Source organism: Chrysemys picta, chromosome 2 (genome assembly GCF_011386835.1).
Source record: "Chrysemys picta bellii isolate R12L10 chromosome 2, ASM1138683v2, whole genome shotgun sequence".
NCBI lineage: Eukaryota > Metazoa > Chordata > Testudines > Emydidae > Chrysemys > Chrysemys picta.
Window position 1 is genome coordinate 164,808,533 of NC_088792.1, and position 15,172 is coordinate 164,823,704.

The window sequence follows — 15,172 nt, forward strand, 5'->3', positions numbered from 1 at the left end:
GTACCTGCCAGAGGTTTGGGCTTGACACAGCACCACAGTGTAAGAGGCAGCCCAGGTTGGTGGGACAGAGGGCTCAGCAGTCTCACACTCAAGGTTGCATCCCAGGGACCCTGTCACAAACATCGTATGTCCATGACACAGTAATCCTCTGTTTATTTTAACAAGGGAAAGGATAGAAAATAGTTCATAAATGGATCATGACCAAGTTAACTTTAATTTATAGCTTTTCCTAGTATCTGAATGGTTCTTCTTATAACCTTAATATTGAATTACAGCTAGTTTACTGCACTTCATGTCACAGTAATTTAAGGAAAAAATTAAGATTTGGAGGTATTCAGTATTTGCAATTTACAGGCTTTGGTGAGTTTTCCAGATCTACAGATTTGTCTAGTCTGTACGCACATTAAAAATTCACAACTACCTTCGTCTTCAGCTATCCACCTCATGCTGTTTACAAGAGCAGCTGGCTCCACTAGCAGAGCTTGGAGGCAATTTTGAGGCAGAGAATAGACTCAATTGTGCATCTTTCCACACCTTAGAATAAAAGTGCCTCCTCCACCCGCTGCTATATTTGTTTTGTAATGTAAGTTAATAAGTATGTAGGGTCAAATTACAGTACAAATCAAATGGGACAACTGCTTCATTTTTGAAAGATTAGATTTAAAACCTGGCTTAGGTCATAAATGAAAATCAAGGACTCCTCTAGTCCTTAATGGATATATTTACATATCAGAAAATAACCTCACAATTTATTAAAATACAATATGAATACTCAGAATGCCCATCTGCAACAGCAGTCGTGCTGCAAGTCTGAATGATGATGTACAGTATTGTGTGAGGACATTTGTCTGCTCTACCTGTCTGCACTACAACTCCACCTTTAAGAACAACAAATTCAGAAACAAAATTATATGAAAACTCCCACATACTGTACAAAAAGAATGAACTGAGGTATTCCCGTCTATTCTATATTTTAGTTAGTCCTAATTTACCACAGCTCTCCTATAATTTGTATCTTCTATTGGTTTATTCTCAACACAGTACTTTTACCTGACTTGCTGAATTGCTTTCATAATTTCCACTTTCTCTTACCTTATCCTCCATGGACACCTCTGTCCCCAGGGTGTTGTCTGTGTTCCATTTCTGGGTGAATGTAAGTCCATAGTCCTTGATCTTGTATTTGGTCTCTAGGCTGCCTGAGGCCTTGCCTGTGTCTGTGTTGGAGGAACCAGTGGTGGTAAATTCCTGGCAAAAACACCAGACAAGAATTAACACACATTACTTAATTAAATTTAATTTCTACTTGATGAGTCCCATCCCTTTGAACCAATGGTTCTCAACTTTTTCTGATGCGTGCCCCCCACTTTTTTTTTTTTTTTTTTTTTAATTTGGAGCACACCCCTTGCAAAATGTGACATTCTAATGATGGAACTGGGGACATTAATACATTGATTCCACTAAAGAGGATTCTATTTTAACTAAAATCAGTCCATTGACCCTGCTGTCTAACTCTGCATAGACTAGGAAACCTTTTAAAAGCACATACCTTAATAGCCACAAAGTTTTCCAAGGCAGTATTTCTCAATTTCAGAAAAGAGCACAACCCCCATGTGCCATGTCGCAATGCCACTCACTCAGATTTGTTCCAGCCACCCCCTGTCACGACAGAGGGTGGCCGGGCCAAATTTGAGCAGATGGTATTGCAACCCCATGATTGAGTGGGAAGGCTTGCTGAGTCCCCCTAGAAAGTTTGATAAGACCATAAGAATGGGCATACTATATCCATCTAGCCCAGTATTTTGTTTTCCAAAAATGACCACTGCCAGATGCTACAGAGGGAATGAACCGAACAGGGGAATTATCAAGTGATCCATCCCATCGTCCAGTCCCAGCATCTAGCAGTCAGACATTTAGGGATACTCACAACGTGGGGTTGTGTCCCTGACCACCTTGTTTAATAGTCATTGATGGTCCCATTCTCCATGAACTAGTCTAATTTTTTATTGAACCCAGTTACACTTGAGACCTTTACAACATCCCCTGGTAATAAGTTCCACAGGTTGACTGTGCATTGTGTCAAGAAGTACTTCCTTTGCTGCCTGTTAATTTCATAGGATGAGCCCTGGTTCTTGTCCCTATTCACTTTCTCCACCGCTCATGATTTTATCAACCCCCACTTCCCCTTAGTTTCTTTTCTAACCTGAACAGTCCCAGGCTTTTTAATCTCTCCAATGGAAGCTGTTCCATACCACTATCATTTTTGTTGTTCTCGAAACATTTTCCAATTGTAATATATATTTTTTTGAGATCGGACAACAAGAACTGCATGCAGTAGTCAAGGTGTGGATATATCATAGATTTATATAGTAGCATTAAGATGCTAGCTGAGAACTGCTGCTTTAAACCATTTGTTTAATCATTTTACACCCTCATGCTTTTCATCATAATACCTGGACCCAGATGACTGGATTATAGATAAAAAGGGCTCCAGAGATGATCCTGGCAATTACAGGCAGGTAAGCCTAACTTTAGTACCAGGCAAATTGGTTTACATTGTAGTAAAGAAAGGAATTGTCAAGACTCTCCCTTCTATTTCTCCAATCTCTTTTCTCTTTATACTCTACTGGCTTCATCTGCTCTTCCAATTCTGACCTCCTCCTATGTTCTCTATTCTTTACCCTCCTTTGTGAGGTCCATTCTTTGATGCTGCCACACCAGCTGTTGAACTTTTCTCTACCTCGCAGATACTTCTGTAAAACATAGCTCAAAACCCACATCTTCCTACGCTGCCTACAGCCAGCCAGATGCTGGCCAGTTCCCCATACAGTAGAGTTTCTTATTATCAAGACTTTATGCCTCTCCTTGTCAACTGTCCGCATCTACTGTCTAACCCTCTCGTAACTAATTCAGTAAATGCTGTGTGAACATATGAACACATTAAAAATGTTAACTGTATGGTACATTCTGATAATAGTTATAATGCACATCAGGCAAGTTATGAGAAGTGTCTGACAAAAGACAATTTCAGTTCCCATCTTTGGAACCCTAATTGTAAAGATTAGGCTTGTTCCAAGCCTCTGAGAACTTGTATTCTTAGATGGCACATACTCTATTTCCACACTTCCAGGCCAATGCTATGTGCTATAAGTTTCAGGAAACTCAGACTTGGAATAGTTTTAAAAGTACCAGAGGGGTACTACCAAAAACACATTTCTGTCACAATATGCAAGATGGCACTTACTTTATGATTTTGCCATGCTGCAACAGCACACAACTCTCTTAAAATAAATCCATCCAGACATCAAAAGAAAATATAGGATCGAGATCAGGAAACTGACTTCTGTGGTTGATTAGCCTTTAAACAGAGTTTTCAGGCTCCGAATGTAAGTGCACAAATCTCTGATTTGTTACTTCTGTGAGATTATGTTTAAAGAGACCAATCTATAACTGACTTTTAAAAATCTCTCGTTTGATCTTAATGCCGATCATCAATCTAAATGGCTGAACAGATTTCTCAGATCAAGGACAAGAAAAAGATCTTGTCTGCCCTTTTCACTAAACACAGTGAAGAGAAAGAATCCTGCTGTCATATGATCAAAAGCAGAAGGATTTCCCTAGCAGTTAGAACTGGATCTCCTTCTGAGAGAGGACAGCGCAGAGTCAACATTTGTTACCATTCATCTCTAGACTGTCAAAAGCAGAGTTGTGATTGGATCATGTCCCGTGAGAGCATTTCTGAAATCCTCTGCCTCAGAATGCCAGACTGGCTTAATTTCATATACCAGTCTGAACCAGTCCTCAAGCTCAACTTCATAACTGACCTTTCAGTGGCAGACATCTTAGAAAAACATGAGACACTTAGTAGGACACTGAACCAGTTGTGCTGTATGAAGCAACAACATCTGAAAGAAAAGTCTGTGAGGGAATGAAAGCTGTATATGAAGGTTCTACCTCAAACTTAAAGAGAACTCAACACACGGTAAAACTACTTGCCGTTATATCAAGACAGAATGTGGCTTCCATTTGTACCCAATTATGTGGCACATCCCTCATTTTGGTCCCCACCTCACTTCCATCCCACACAAGCCTGCTGTTCTTTCATTGTTAATGCAAAATACTGATATTATAAATGCTAAATCATGATTCTGAAATAAGAGAAAATTGTATCTATACCACATCATTTCTAGATTCCTTTCCTCTTATTTTTGTTGTGTTTCTATGGTTCTTTGACACAGACTTTAAATACCCGTGTTATACAATTGGGTTATAGTGGAGTGCAAGCTATGCACACAGGAACGCCTCATGTCAGTTACCATTTTTCCTTCACCTCCCAAATAAATTAGGAATGTGAATGTGTCACAGTCCAGAGCAAAGTATGTAAAAGTAGGAAACCCCATTAGAAAGTGACAACAGGAAGAAATACACAAGAACAATCACTATTCTTACCAGCTGAATAAGTAGCCAAAACCAAAGTTGCATGGAAAGGGGAGAAAACATTTGAGAAATTAAGGATTTTGATCAATCAGCAAACTTAGTCAGATTTGGATGTTCTCTGTATACATTCTGGCCATTATTTAACACAACAGCCTCAGTATAATATTCTTAGCATTTGAAAATTACAATGCATTGCTAAACAAATTGCCTAAAAAAACCCTGATATTTCATACTTCAGAGCTATTTCATTTCAGTCACAATAAAAAACTTGTATTCCCCATATCTTTGCTATCGCACTGTGGTAATCCACTTAACTGTGACAAACTACAAAATAACAAGCTACCTGCTGCTATAAGAATGAATTAAAATGTTTGTGCATTTGTGAGGTGTGAATGTACAACCAGAAGGGAGAGCTGAAGCAAATATGGGCACGGTAGAGGTTGAAAAGTAAAGTAATGTGAGTGAAGCAAGCATAAATGGCACTGTAGACATGCATGCCCAGGAGTGCAAAAGACCATGCAATAATAAGCATGCCTAGTGGGGAGATATTCTTGAGGGTAAAGGTAAAAAATATGGATTCTATTCCTCGCTCTGTCAGGCTTCCTGTGAGATCATGGGGAACTAATAATTTTCCCCTTCTGTAAAATGGGGATTATGATATTCTGTACTTTTCAGAGATCCTGTGAGATTTAATTCAGTAATGCATATAAAATACTGTCAAAGCCTCATGTAATAGATGCTATAGAAATGCTATGCTTTATTAAGCTTAGCAGCATAAGCATAAAGAAGCAGCATTCAACCCATTTTGAACAGAACTGGAAATGCAAGCCCAAGCACAATAAAACTCCAGCTAAATTATGTCCCCCAGATCACCAATGGTGTCAAAGATTCAAACACTCCCTTTAAACCAAGCGAACGTCTCTGGCAATATTTTGATGGTGGGAACTTGGGAGTATAGCTTTTGCAAAGCCAGCCAGCCCACTCTCAACTTCATCCAAAACCTCATTTAGCTAAAGGTTTTTGGTGTCTCGAGTCCTTTGGATAAATAGTTAATGCAGGATTGTGAATCCAGACTAATAGTAGTGGATGATCTGGCCTGCATCCATAACCAGAGATGTGAGCCAGAAACAAAAATTTAGCTATAAAAAGGTAGTGAGTGAGAACACACACGACCGGAAGCATGACAATGCAAACCCATTCTGAAGACACCACAAAGACGGAAGAGTGAACAAATGTACCTATGCAAATCCTAACATAATGACAGTATGCTATGTGAAAGTCTGTGTAGATCACAGAGAAAATACCGGGACACCAATTCTTTACATCATTCTAGTAGCACACCACTCGCCTCCAGGCATTAAAATGAGATGAAACAGAAAAGTAGTAAATACCAGTGAATTACTTTTGTTACTAAAGAGGTTTACTCTCATCTTTGCTACACTGATGTCATTGAAAGTCTTCAGTACTCACCACTCCACTGGAAGACTTGGTCTTCAGCTCTAACTTGACCATTCCAAATCCTGAAACAGCAAAATTCACAAGTTTCTATAACAAGAATATAATAGACACTTACTCCGGAATCAAACAGGTTGGGAGTGTTTGCTCAAAACAGCCCACCCTGTTACTAGGTGCTGATCTTCCTGGGAAAGTATTAAGTGGTTTCTGATGACTCACCAAGGTAGGTGGCTCATTATCCATTGGGATGTAAGGGAGGCAGAAGTGTCTATTTTAGAGTACAACTAGGGTGTGGGCTGAGCACTCCTGAATTGGATAAATACATTTTAAGATCAGAAGGGAACATTATGATCATCTGTCTGAACTGCTGCATAACACAGGCCAGAGAATTTCATCTAGTTACATACTTGAGGCAAGAATTACATCTACTTGAGCTAGGGCATATTTTTAGTAAAACATCCAATCTTTACTTAAGAGACTTAAAGTGATTACCCCTGGATAAATTGTTCCAATGGTTAATCATATTTACTGTTAGATATTTGTGCCTTATTTTAAATCTGAACTTGTCTAGCTTCAACGGATCTCATTAGACATTTGTCATCAGATATCTTTTCTCCATTTAGATACTTGTAGACTGGGATCAAACCACCTTTTAACCTTCTCTTTTAGAAGCTAAATAAACGGACATGTTTAAGTCTCTCATTGCAAGGCAGGTCTTCCAGCTCTCAAATAATTTGTGTAGCTCTTTTCTGAAAGCTGTCCAATTTGTCAACATATTTTTTGTCATAGTCTCACCAATACCACATACATAGATAATATCATTTCCTTATTCCTGCAGGATATTCCTTTGTTTACACATCCCAGAACAACATCTGCGCTCTCTTTAGGCTGAAAATCTAGAAGCAGCTAACACTAGAAAGAAAGCTTGAGCTGAAATTGTTCAAAATGTAGTTTGGTCTTTGTTAACAAAGACCAGTCTGAGAAATTGTGAGTTTTTGACTTTACAGTGTGTGAACTTTGTTTAGAGCAGTTTGGGAAACGCACCCACTCACACACAGTTTAACAACAAAATTTCACAAAATAGAGGATTTCAGAATTCATGACATATTACTGTACTGTCAGTCTCAGGATTCCCATAACTGATCATAATTTAAATCAGTCACGGGCAATGAAAATACAGAGAGCTATCCCCACAAGATGGACTGTATCTTTGTATCTCTCAAAGCAGTTATTCAAATGAATTTATATAACATATAAATCTAAAATTCCCAGATGCAAAAGAAAAAATATCAAACCAAAGGTCAACTATTAATTGGAAGATCACCACTTTTACCACTTCCCCCAATACAGAGACAGATATTAGAAATTTTCCTTTAAAAATTCTTACAGCAGATGGAGAAATCATCATCAATTAGGAAGAAATCCAGTATGAAGATCCAGGAAAATCATAAATATACATATATAGAAAAAAGCCACTTCTTTATCAACTATATAGTGCTAGTTTTATGCCACAAACAATGTAAATACCGCATTAAGCCATTGTTTATGTAAATTATCAAGAATTACAAACAAGAGAACAGTTCAAGCAGAGAGTTCCTCCCCTATAGAGACTTTCTGGTTTTCTTTTAAAATAACATTTTCCAGTTTAAAGTGCTCTAAATTATTTGTACTGTGTCCAACATTACACATAATTTGTCTCAAACAACATAGGAGCATTCTACCTGAGGGGATCGTCTGTTGCCAATGGTCTGCTATGGCAACTTACATCGAGGGGTTGGACATAATTATACATATTCCTGTATATAATAAAGAAGGTGAGAAGCACTGCATCCTCTATAAAAGGCGGAGGACACTGGAACACTTCTCACTATTCAAATTACATTTTGTGGCATCTCTCTGACCAAGACTCAAAACAGTTTCCTTTCTAGTTTGTTTGATACACATTTATGGTGGGTTAATATATTGAGTAAGTAGCACTAAATATTTTTTCCTCCTTCTCTTGTACTTATTTGGTCACATTATTACCAAAAAATATTATTTCTGTGAATACATATGTAAATAGCGTTATTACTTTTGTTAAGGCACCTAAGAAATGTAAGTTTATTAGCATCAACATATGATCACGCTGCTTACCATATCCTTTGTTGAATACATCCCTGGCGGATTTCCCCAGGTCACAGTAGGACGGTGGGACAGCCATTGGGTCTGAAAAGATTAGAAGTGGAGAGAACCCAGAGTTTACAATACAGAGCCAAAAATCTTACTAAGCAGAGAGACCTTCCTTACTTTCACGTTGTTTTGTCAGAAAGAACAAAAGGTATTTTATCATATCAGAAATTTAACATAAGCCAATCTATAATTCAGAATCACTGTACACCAGGAGTGGAATTAAATTCTAGCAATGTACCCCTCCCAGAATCTGCTAATATTGTATCAGAGAAAGAACCCAACAATTTACTGACTCCATTTCTGTTCCAACAATTGAATGCTCCTTTCATGATAGGAACTGTTCTGACAAGGGCCCTAGGTGACATACCCCATGGTGGTGAATACTCATAGAATTGCAGGACTGGAAGGGATCTCGAGAGATCTTCTAGTCCAGTCCCCTGCACTGAAGGAAGGAAAAAAAAGTATTATCTAGACCAGGGGTAGGCAACCTATGGCACGTGTGCAGAAGGCGGCACACGAGCTGATTTTCAGTGGCACTCACACTGCCCGGTCCTGGCCACTGGCCCCCTGAAGCTTCTTAAACATTTTAAAAACCTTATTTACTTTACATACAACAATAGTTTAGTTATATATTATAGACTTATAGAAAGAGACCTTCTAAAAATGTTAAAATGTATCACTGGCACACAAAACTTTAAATTACAGTGAATAAATGAAGACTCGGCACACCACTTCTGAAAGGTTACCGACCCCTGATCTAGACCATTCCTGACAGGCCTTTGTCTAACCTGCTTTAAAAATCTCCAATGATGGAGATTTCACAACCTCCCTAGGCAATTTATTCCAGTGCTTATCTATCCTGACAGCTAGAAAGTTTTTCCTAAGGTCCAATCTAACCCCCAGATCATTGATTCCTCAAGGTTAAAGAGAATTTTTTTTTCTCACTCCTCCCTGTAACAACCTTTTGCGTACTTAAAAACTGTTATGTTCCCCTACTGTCTTCTCTTCTCCAGACTAAACAAACCCAATTTTTAAAATCTTCCCTCCTAGGTCATGTTTTCTAAACCTTTAATCATTTTTGTTGCTCTTCTCTGGACTGTCTCCAATTTGTCCACATCTTTCCCAAAACGTGGCACCCAGAACTTCACACAATACTCCAGCTGAGACCTAATCAGCGCAGAGTAGAGTGGAAGAATTACTTTTTGTGTCTTGCTTACAGCACTCCTGCTAATATATCCCAGAATGAGGTTTGCTTTTTTGAAACAGTGTTACACTGTTGACTCATATTTAGCTAGTGATCCATTATGACCCCAAATCCCTTTCTGCAGTACTCCCTCCTAGGCAGTCATTTCCCATTTTGTATGTGTGCAAGTGATTGTTCCTTCTTAAGTAGAGTACTTCGCATTTGTCCTTATTGAATTTCATCCTATTTATTTCAGACCATTTCTCCAGTTAGTCCAGATCATTTTGAGTTTAAAATCCTATCCTCCAAAGAACTTGCAACCTACCCCCCGCCCCCCAGCTTGGTATTGTGTGCAAACTTCATAAGTTTACTCTCTATACCATAAATCATTGATGAATCAGCAAATGAAAGCCCATGGAGTCCAATATTAACTCAAAGCCAATTTAGAACTATACAAGATTTTCCCCTCTTATTTTCTCCATTCTTCCCCTCAGGTAGTCTTCCAGAGCTTTGGAAAATACAAAAAGGACATCTGTCTACAGTATGTGGATGTGACTGACACCCTGGCACCCCAATATTCACCACTGTCATGTAATTAGGATATGCTTTGTACAAAGTATGCTTTGTGAGATATTCTAAAAGTCTTGATCTGCTAGACATTAATGTGTTGTTGGATTGTATGTGCTATCATCGTATGTGAAGTTATTAAGTTTGGCTATGTATGTGTTACTGAAACATGTGAGGTTGAAAACACCCACAAGCAGCCTTTCAGGTACAACAATAAAAAGGCCAAACAATGTTAATGGTTATGAGGAAATGCGCACAAGGATTACCCCAGGAACTATATACAACAGAAACCTCTCAGAGATAGCACTACACAGTGGGAACTGTCTGACCCAGGTCACAGCAAAAGAGCTTTCCAGCAAGTGGGGAGAAGATATAAAAGGGGGAAAATGACATCATGAGGGGACCTCATTCTCCCCACAACAACATACCTGGAAACACCTGAGGAATAAAGACTGAACAAGACCGAACAGGGGGGAAGTGATGGTCGTAGACTAAAAGGGATTTCTAGCCTGTGTATGAAAACCTGGGAAACCCAAGCTGCGAAGCCAAGGCAGTTTGTGCCTTAAGAATCTGCCAGCCCGTTTATCACTCAGGGTGAGAATTTGCCAATTCATATCCTATCTATCTGGCATGTTAAACTCAGTTTGCGGTTTTGTTTATTTACTAGGTAATCCGCTTTGATCTGTTGGCTATCATTTATAATCACTTAAAATCTATCCGTTTGTAGTTAATAAACTTATTTTATATTTTAATCCAAACCAGTGTGTGTTGGACTACGGTGTCTGGGGAAAATCTCAGCTTGGTTACCACAAGTGTGCATGCTCCTCTTTACATTGAGGGAGAGGCGGACTGAGTGTTAAACCCAAATACTGGCCAGATTTGACCAGGGCAGTACAGTAGTGCTCTGGGGTCCTAGGCTGGTGGTTAGAGAGCCTGCATGTGACTGCAGCTGGGTGTGTTCCTACCTGTGTGAATGCTGGTGAAAGTGCAAGCTTGGAGGGCTTTGCAGCTTGTCACAACAGCAGAGTGTGAGAGGGAGCCCAGGCTGCTGGGTCAGTGGTATCCCAGTTCCAGGTGACACTCCAGGATCTTGCTGAGTCTCTCTCTGATAATGCACTTAACAGAAAAACGGGACTATGGTCTAACATAAATAACTCTTTCTGTCTCAACTTTAATTTTGTTTAAACAGAAAAATAGCCAGAAACTGAACATTGTGAGTGGAGTGTTAGTTTTAATGTTGGATGTCTCAACCCTTTTGTTTGGTGTCACTACCTAAATATTATTAAATACCATTTTAAATAATATATTCTGCTAGTGGCTTCACATTAAAGAAACATAGGTGGCTTCTATTCTAGAGTTTGTGCCTGAGAAATATGGATTTATAATGGCAAATCTTAAACATCCATCATGTTACTGTGGTAGCTTCTGTTCCAGAAAGGACCAACTAACCAACAGCTGAATGGCTCATTTGTTGCAAAGCTTCTCTTGAACAGCTACCACTAGAAATATCTCCAATCCTCCACTTGATAAATTATATTACATTGAAAGCACCGCTGATCCAAGATAATAATAATAATGCAAACTAAGAGGTAAAAATCTTTAAAATCATCCATTCCCTTCAAATACTCATACCACTTACCTTTCCTTTGAACTACACAGCAGTGCTAACTGTTTAGCCTCTTTCTTATTACTGTTGGGTTTCTCTTCCCCCACGCTCTTGCTGAAGAGCAAACTTGAGTTCTTCTGACCTTTGTGTGACAAGAAATCTATTCTTGCAGCAAGCAGTTTCTGACTTCACTCACAAAAAGACAAAACTAATCAAGCGCAGAACTGCTTCACAAAGCTCACTTTCTGTCACTATACTGGCTATTATGCAAGGATATCAACAAAGTATCTGAATTAATTCACAACTCAACCTTGTGGATGGATTACACAGAGCTGAGACAATTTACACTCTCTAATGAACCTCTTTATTTTTAATAGCTGGCCTTCTGCTATACACACACACACACACATACATATATACCTGTGGGTCTAGAAGGTACAGAACAGCTGGACATGACCGCAGATTCCTTATATGAAGATTAGATCATAAATTATGTACGTCTCAAATGTGAACTTATAAAAGTTCTTTATAACCTGTCAAATACGGAAAAAAATTGATGCATCATTAAAGACGAAAGACAAGTTTTGCTTATACTATTACAGCAGCATCTGCAACCTAGTCATGGAGCAGGCTGCATTTCTGATATAAAACCTGATTTTCACCAAAGAACAACTGCTGACGTGAGCCAGGAGCAAATTATTCCATAATTTTAAAAAAAGTTGCTGTTATCTTTTAAAGTTTGTCAGAATTTTTCATCCCATTGTTTTCAAAACAGCTCAATGACTTAAAATCATTACTAGGAATTAAAGTAAACAAAATAAAGAGAACACAGCCAACACCAGGTAAGTGTAAAAGCAGATATTGTGGTTATGGATATGTGGTTAACTGTTTTTGAGGCTTAAAAAATGTATTAGGCACATATACGAGCAAAAGCCAATACCAAAGATGGTGCTCTGCACAAGCCCCCATCAGATGCACAAGCGGCATCCTGGTGAGAAACCTAGTAAACTAAATAGCTACCTCTTTCACTATCCACCCTAGGTAATACACCACCCCACTCCACCCTGACTTTTTGGGGGATATCCAGCATCTCCCTCCCTCATTTATCAATTGCTGAAAAGGGGGCAGAATCACTACCCCCCTATTCCTTTAACAGGGTTTGCCTAGACTAACTTTCAGTCATGTTTTAACACATGGTAACTGACAATTGATTAATATGTTAGAACAAGATTGAAACTGGACTGCACCATCATCATTCTTTCCCAATACCCCTATCACCAAACAGAAAAGTGAATGCAAATGGGAGAACAGAAGAGGGTGTCCAGCATGTAGTCAGTGAGAGCTCCCACTGTACCTAAAGCATATTCACAGAAAATCAAAAGGAAAGATCTTCTATTCTGACAAACACCCATTCTGTCATTAAGTGTATCACCCTCCTGCTTGGCATTCCACTCCATTTGAGCCCTGTTTTCATAAAGATCTCTAGTACACCTTCAGTATTAGATTCATTACCTGTAAATGTGACCCACAATACACCCCATATGCTTTTATAAAGGAGTTTGTTTATATTCAACGTTAAATAATGAGTAGTCAAGTATTTGCAGTATTTTTAAAGAAAAACATTTCTGAGCACGGGACTCACAAATGTATGCTTAAGGGAGAATTGTACCGTGTCATCCCTGAAGGAGGTGCTGACTATCACCACCAGTTATGGACCCAACACCTCGACAGCAAAGACAGACTGGTGAAAGTAAAGGATGATTTCAGCATCCCAACTACTCTACTGGGTAAATGGCCTCAATTTTTGCCTGGTCTGAGATACAATGACTATTTCTGGGCAAGATACTTCATAAATCATTTGAGAGAGGTAATTCTAGACACCAATGGAAATCTGAGCATGTGATTTATTTCAGTTGAGAGTCACAAGATATCAGATTTTGGAAATCACATTTGGATTACACTTTTACTCTTCCCCAACTCAACTGCTGTCTGACTGTAGCAGCTGTTCTCTAGAGAGCTATTAGAGCTAGTACAAATCAGTGTTACCAGTGATTCATAAATGGTGATCTGAAAAACTGCTTCTTTCATAGGAGCGATGCATTTGTCAGGCCTCTGGCAGAAGCATTTTCTGCTAGCCACGTGTCTATCTTTGGGAGTTTCCACTTTTCAAAGATTCTGAATGACTAAATTCCAAAATCCAATAACCTCCCCATAATTTTCATGTCTGTTAGATGTTTCTTTAGTGAAAATTCGACACTAAACAAACATACAGAAAGTATCAAAACTGAAGTAGTAGCAAGCACTTAATAGGACTGACCTGAACAGCAAAGCACTGGGGATATAAATCAACTAAAGAAAAAAATTTTTTTTTGTGGTTTAAACTGGTTTTCTCAATAAAATTAAATATAGGTTTGTTTTTTAAAAGATAAATCAATTTGAAATTAAATCTGAAATTGTGACAATTTATTTTAAGGCCTACCTTTACTATAATCTAAAAACATTTAAATTACATTAAAAAAAAATCAAGCAGTACATGTTTGCTTTCGAGTTTTAAAAGAAAGTCAAACCACTGAACTGGTGGAAGTCACTTGCTAAGCAGCTAGAACCAAAGTTTGTTGAAGTGCTAAATGAGCTTTTGACAGCAATAGCCTCTTCTGTAGGTGCAGAGAAAGTATTTTCTTCATTTCAGTTTGTTTAACTAGTTCATTTTTAAGAAACCAATTGTGAGTTAAAAAAGCAAGAAAACTTGTTTTCCTCGTAATCAATGAATAATAACTAGTTGAGAAAGGATGATACCTACTTCTTCTAAAATCTTGAAGGACATGGTGAGCGGAAACAATCAATCAGTTTAATTAAGTAACTAACTACAGATACTTCCTTCATTTAAAAAAAAATCTGTTTTAAACGTAAAACATTTTGATACAATTTTTCCTTACATATCCAGCATGAGGTAGTTTTATTTAACCATTTAAAAATGCTGGTTTTGTACAATTTTAATTTAAATTTCAATCCAAATAGAGAAAGATACAAATCACAGGTAAAAAAACAACCACATAGCAAATGAGAAATGCATCATTCACTATTTTCTAACATACTCTAATATTTAAAATAAGAATATGAATAAATGTAAGTCATAACTGCTTCAATAAATGCATAGAGACATAGTGCATACCCTGTTACCAAAAAAACCACTAAATTTAGTGAAAGGGCTATATTTAGTTGGGAATTAATGTTCTAAAGATTATCAACTAAAGATAACTCATTTTCGGGGTGAGAGACAAATGCAAAACACTTAAAATTTAAATCAAAGTTTTGTGATTGCTAATTTAAATCATGATTAATATCAGTGATCACTTTGATTTAAATTAATGCACCATGCTGCAAAGTGACATAGGCCTGGATTACACTTAAAAGGGCTTGCCACTAGAGATATACCAGAGGAGCTATAATGGTAAATTCTCCTAATGGAGACAGCTTATACCAGCAACAGTTTCTGTGTGTGTATAGTTTCAACCAGTTCCCCAAACAGAATAAGCTATACCGACAAATGGACTTTTCTGCAAGTAGAACTGCATCTACACTAGGGATTTTGCTGCCATAGCTATGTTCATTAGGGATGTGATTTTATTTCCCAACCCCACACGCACACTTAACTGAAGTAGCTATATTGGTAAAACTTTCTAGCATAGATCAGGCCTTAGAGAAGCTAGAGCAGCGGTCAGCAACCTTTCAGAAGTGTGCGCCGAGTCTTCATTTAT

At 38.1% G+C, this 15,172-nt stretch overlaps 1 protein-coding gene across 8 annotated transcripts in view; it reads right to left on the bottom strand.

Moving 5' to 3' along the window:
• The window catches only part of VDAC3 (voltage dependent anion channel 3), a 53,914-nt gene that overhangs the window by 24,699 nt on the left and 14,043 nt on the right, over nt 1-15,172 (bottom strand). For 4 of the 8 annotated variants that reach the window (XM_065584758.1, XM_005286481.5, XM_065584757.1 and 1 more), the window contains exons 2-5: nt 11,835-11,947; nt 8,023-8,094; nt 5,905-5,954; nt 1,093-1,245 (exon numbers count right to left, since the gene is read on the bottom strand). In XM_065584758.1, the coding sequence (XP_065440830.1) occupies nt 1,093-1,245; nt 5,905-5,954; nt 8,023-8,094; nt 11,835-11,868 (309 nt within the window). In that variant the 5' untranslated portion in view covers nt 11,869-11,947. The remainder of the gene's footprint in view (nt 1-1,092; nt 1,246-5,904; nt 5,955-8,022; nt 8,095-11,834; nt 11,948-15,172) is intronic. The other 4 variants (XM_065584759.1, XM_065584761.1, XM_065584762.1 and 1 more) reach the window with 1 other exon arrangement.